The sequence below is a fragment of the Sinocyclocheilus anshuiensis genome, unplaced genomic scaffold, assembly GCF_001515605.1.
Source record: "Sinocyclocheilus anshuiensis isolate Anshui unplaced genomic scaffold, SAMN03320099.WGS_v1.1 scaffold673, whole genome shotgun sequence".
Taxonomy (NCBI): Eukaryota; Metazoa; Chordata; class Actinopteri; order Cypriniformes; family Cyprinidae; genus Sinocyclocheilus; species Sinocyclocheilus anshuiensis.
In genome coordinates this window covers 376,654-381,653 of record NW_015539862.1, presented here as the reverse complement: position 1 = coordinate 381,653, position 5,000 = coordinate 376,654, and the positions used below count along the sequence as shown (strand labels likewise).

At 38.0% G+C, this 5,000-nt stretch overlaps 1 protein-coding gene across 1 annotated transcript in view; it reads left to right on the top strand.

Annotated features, from left to right (window-relative positions):
- Window positions 1–5,000, top strand: part of LOC107684933 (receptor-type tyrosine-protein phosphatase F-like) — a 102,027-nt gene that overhangs the window by 84,371 nt on the left and 12,656 nt on the right. The window contains exons 22-23 of the mRNA XM_016481319.1: window positions 2,763–2,886; window positions 3,021–3,196. Coding sequence (XP_016336805.1) covers window positions 2,763–2,886; window positions 3,021–3,196 — 300 coding nt within the window. The remainder of the gene's footprint in view (window positions 1–2,762; window positions 2,887–3,020; window positions 3,197–5,000) is intronic.

Below are 5,000 nucleotides of genomic sequence, written 5' to 3'. Positions count from 1 at the left end.
AAATGCGAGTTTTGAGCAGTGTAGAGTAGGCTTGTTGTTTGTTGTTTCACCGATCACAAATGCAGACATGGTTTTATGTTTACGCAGCACAATACGCAACGTGTAAAAAGGCAGTATAAGTCATTATAATCAATAATTATGTCCCCACTGGATGCACAAAATGCCTCGATTGTAATGGGTTTTATTGGTTTGGTCTCGTCTAGTGATGTCCGGATCGCGAACGAATCGTTCTATTTAACACGATCTTCTTAGTGAACCGGTCGAATCAGTTCACCAAATCGAACTGAATCGTTTGAAACGGTTCGCGTCTCCAGTACGCACTAATCCACAAATTACTTAAGTTATTCGGTTTATAAACGTGCCTGACACTCCCTCTGACGCGAAATAAACCAATATCCCGAGTTATTTAGTTACTTCTAACAGTACATTGACTGAACTGCAAAAAGAGAACCGATGATGGGATGTGCACGAGCAGAGCAGCTGGACTGAGTCTCGTCCTGCTGGGAGACGGCATCACAGTATGGTAAGGGGCGTAACATTTCCGTCACACGCTTGAGGTATTCGGCCAATCACAATGCACTGGATAGCTGGCCAATCAGAGCACACCTCGCTTTTTTAGAACGATGAGCTTTGTAAAAATCGATGCGTTTCAGAAAGGCGGGGCATAGAGGAGAAACAATAATGTACATTATATGGAAAATAATGTGTTTTTTTAACCTTAAACCGCATAAACACATTGCATTACACCAAATACACAACATAATGTTCTTTTTAGCAACGTCATATGACCCCTTTAATATTGCACTGAGTTGCTGTTTACTTTTGAGCATTACTTCATATGTGGAAATTTAAAAACCAGTTATGTTTTGAAGAGAGTGTTTTATGGTGGTTTACAGAGGCTCTTAAGAAGGCATTTGTTGTCAAAAACAAGCACATATGTTTGAAAGGATCCAAGGAGGCTGAAATTATCCCATATCAGGTGAAAGGTGTGGAGGCTGATGGACATTGAGTCAACCAGAGCCTTGTCCAGAACAGGCAGATCAATGCTGAATAACAAGAGACCCCGTGACATTATTGACTTGCCGAGCAGGCTGCTGCATATTGTTGTCGATCAATACTCAGATACGACCCAGTGTCATTTGAGCCAAGGAGACCTGTGACTTGAGGTACAGGCATATATTTATCAGTATGTGTGCTCCCTGGGTATCAACACATGACTTCTTGGTGTTTCTAGCACTATGCTTCATTGGAGCCACAGGGACATCAACTGTATTATTATTAATACCAATTCTGTTCTAACTTTTTCATGCACAAGTTGTACATTTTCTGCGTCCCTTGTTTGTGTGCTGTTATTGCTGCAATTTTGTGAATTTGTAATGTAAAAACACACAAGAGGGAGACAGTGCGAGTAGTTTAGTCAATTATTCGCATTATTTTCAATTCTAAACCTCCTAAAATGCAGTGAATGATTGTGCAATCAAAACAACCAGCCACAAATTACTTGATAAAGGTAATTTATATATGTATTTTATTTCATTTTTAGTTTTTACCACCATAGACATCAGTGTCTAGATATAATTAGAATTTTTTTCCAAATTCTCGTGTTAGTAGTAGTAATAGTAGTCTGATAAGTGCAGTGACAGCAATGAATTGCTGTGCCATAAAAAAATGGCCACAATTTACGTGTTAAGTTTATTTATTTATCTATTTGTTGTTATCAACATAGATATCCATCTGTAGATACAGTTTGATTACTATTATTAAATGTTTGTAACATTAACAATGATGGTTTCATAAATTATGCTTCTGTAGCCCAAATCATGCAACCTTATAATGTCTCTATAATAATATATTATAATGGCTGTAACATGAGCATGACTCCTCAAACATTTGTACGTTGCAGACAACTGACCTCTAATAAAAAGGCCTTGCATGGAATGTCTGTTACCCATTCAGGGCATCACCTCATGCGAGCAGTCACTGATAAATGCAATGGCTGAGGAATAGCAGACCCAACAGGGAGAGTGTGGATTTATGGAGACAGACAGGATGCTCTAAAGAAAGAGGACAGATGAACACATCTGGAGGAAAACCCTGCATAAAACCACACTCTCCCTGTTGGGTCTGCTATTCCTCAGCCATTGCTCTTCGCTCCTCGCTCCTGTCAGCGGGCACAAAATCAAGCACAGGCATGAAGTCCACATGGACACCAGTAATCCATTAGTCCAGGCTGAGGCTGAGCTCCTTTCAACGTAATCTTTAGCATCAAAGCCATATGCCCCAATGAGCTCAGGTATGGACGTACTGAGTCAGTGGTACTATTATCGGAGCCCCTTACAGTGATCATGTTTGAATTATGGTGTCAGTGAGCACTAAGCCATCTGTTGGTTGCCTGTGATAATACAGCAGATGAACTTGCTATTATTACAGGGCAGATGATCACTAGTAAGGGAACAGAACTGCAATATACCCACAAAGGGATCCAAATTACTCTTGAGCTTTGCCAGTCCATCAGTTCAAACAACCCCTGGTGGCAAAGTCAGCTCTGGTTTTTGCGGGTCTCCATTCAAAACGTCGCGTTACTATAGAAACAAGGCCTCTCTTGCTGAAGTGATGCTAGTTCAAATTTACCTCTGCGGCACTCTGTGGTATCAAGCTTCAAACAAGGTGCCTCAAAAGACTGAACAGATTTCTCTCTCTCTCTCTCTCTCTCCCTCTCCCTCTCCCCTCCTTCTTTTTGTCCTCTCATCTTTCCCCTGCAGTCCATTGATCCAGGCCAGCAGTTCACATGGGAGAACTCCAACTTAGAGGTCAACAAGCCAAAGAACCGTTATGCCAACGTTATTGCTTACGACCACTCGAGAGTTGTTCTCACCCCCGTGGACGGTAAAAGTCAAACAAATGTGTTGACCTTTAACATTTCATTATGGCGACAGATGTGTGTATGTTTAGAGGAAACATGCAGTTAGCACAAATACTGGTTAAGTGGGCCACCAGTGAATTGTTGTCTTTCTCTATAGGTGTTCCAGGCAGCGATTACATCAATGCCAACTACACTGACGGCTACCGTAAGCAGAATGCCTACATTGCCACGCAGGGCCCTCTGCCTGAGACTCTGAGCGACTTCTGGAGGATGGTTTGGGAGCAGAGAGCCAGTACCATCGTCATGATGACCAGACTGGAAGAGAAGACCAGGGTGAGTGCCAGGGGCATAGAGAAGTCAAGACCCAGTATTAAACATCAGCTAAGTTCAAAATGAATAATAATGTGATTGAACTTTCAATCAGTAGTTCCCTCTCCTATTTATAATAATTTTTATTTATTTTTATGTGATGTTTATCTTTATTTATAGTATTTAATGCCACTAAATTTTATATGGAAATATATTATTGAATGAGTTGTATTTCATATATGAATTATAATATTTACTAAACAATTTGAAATGTAAATTCATATATGATTTATACTATTTACTAAATAGTTTAAAATAATTTTTTTAAATGTATTCATACAATATATTCACAATAATTTAAAAAAAAAAAGAAAATTTAAAATATTATTACAATTTAAAATTGTAAGTTTTCTGTTTTAATATACTTTAAAATGTAATTATTTCCTGAGATGGCAAAGCTGAATTTTCAGCAGCCATTACTCAGATTCTTTGATGAACAAAGTTCAGGAGAACAGTAAAACAGTAAATGTAATGTAACAATTTCTTCTTACATAGTAAAGGCATAATTTTATAAAATATTTCTGTCACTTTTGATAAAATTGAGTCCTTGCCAAATAAAATTATTAATTTCTTGAAAAAAAAAAACTGTTGATGATAGTGTAAGTACAGAGTACATAAAACTTTATGTACAAAGAGCACATTTTCTTCGCCCTGAGGTTCCCTCCAAAATAGTAGTATGGGTTCACATACTACATCATGCAGTACAATGGTTCACAACTCTCTTTGTGCTATAAAACATCCATCTGTGCTTGACACTAAAGGGACCTGCATTTCTATGAGTCCAATCACTATGTGGGCTTTTAGTGCGCCGTTGTGCTGAGTACAGCAACAGGCCAGTGGCACCCAGGGTTGGTGAGAAAGCGAGTCTGTCGACTACTCTTCTGTTCAGCTCAAATGTCATGTCTGACAGTAGATAACCTGTAATTCCTCCCCCTGGTGAATGCATGCACTCGGGTTTTTGTTGATGGATGGGAGGTCAGATGGGAGCTAAAGGCTTATAGAGAATGAGACATGTGCTGGCAGAGCTAGCGTGGTAAATGAGTGGGTTTTGGCAAGGCTGTGCCCCTATAAAGCATTGCTTCATAGGTAAAGGGTGTCCCCAAGCCCTGTGATGAAAACCTCCAGCAGAGACAGAACAACTGGCCTAGTTTCACTGCTGACAGGACCTACCTTGAAGAAGAAATTACCTCTACGTCATTTTTAGCTGGTCTTTGCCTGGAGTAAATGATTGAACGCTATACAAAACAGACCATTTAGGGAAATTTCTACCGCTTTTGTCTAATTTAAAATAATATTTGAGTGCACTTTGTTGTTCACAGGAATTGTCCTCAATTCAAAAATAAGCTTTGACCTTTGTGAATTATTTGGTACAGGTGGCACACACCTCTGCCATAACTCACTAATACTATAATGAAATTATATAATACAATACTATAAAGAAACTAGTTAAATATTCACCATTCAAATGTGAATAGTGTATGCTTGTGTAAAGCTGTATAAATATAAGCCCTAGTAATAGGTACACTTGCATTAGAAAGCAGTACAGTTGGCTGATATATTAAATATTCACAGTATATTCACAATAATTTTGTTGGAGATATAAAAAATGTTAATATAATTTTTAATATTATTAATATAATTATTAATGTGTTTTTATATTTTTAAGTTATATTGACATTATTATAATTGATGGCAATTATTATTACGACAGTCTTGCAATTAAGTACGAGTGTAAATATAGAGATTTTTTTTATTTTATTTCTTTTAT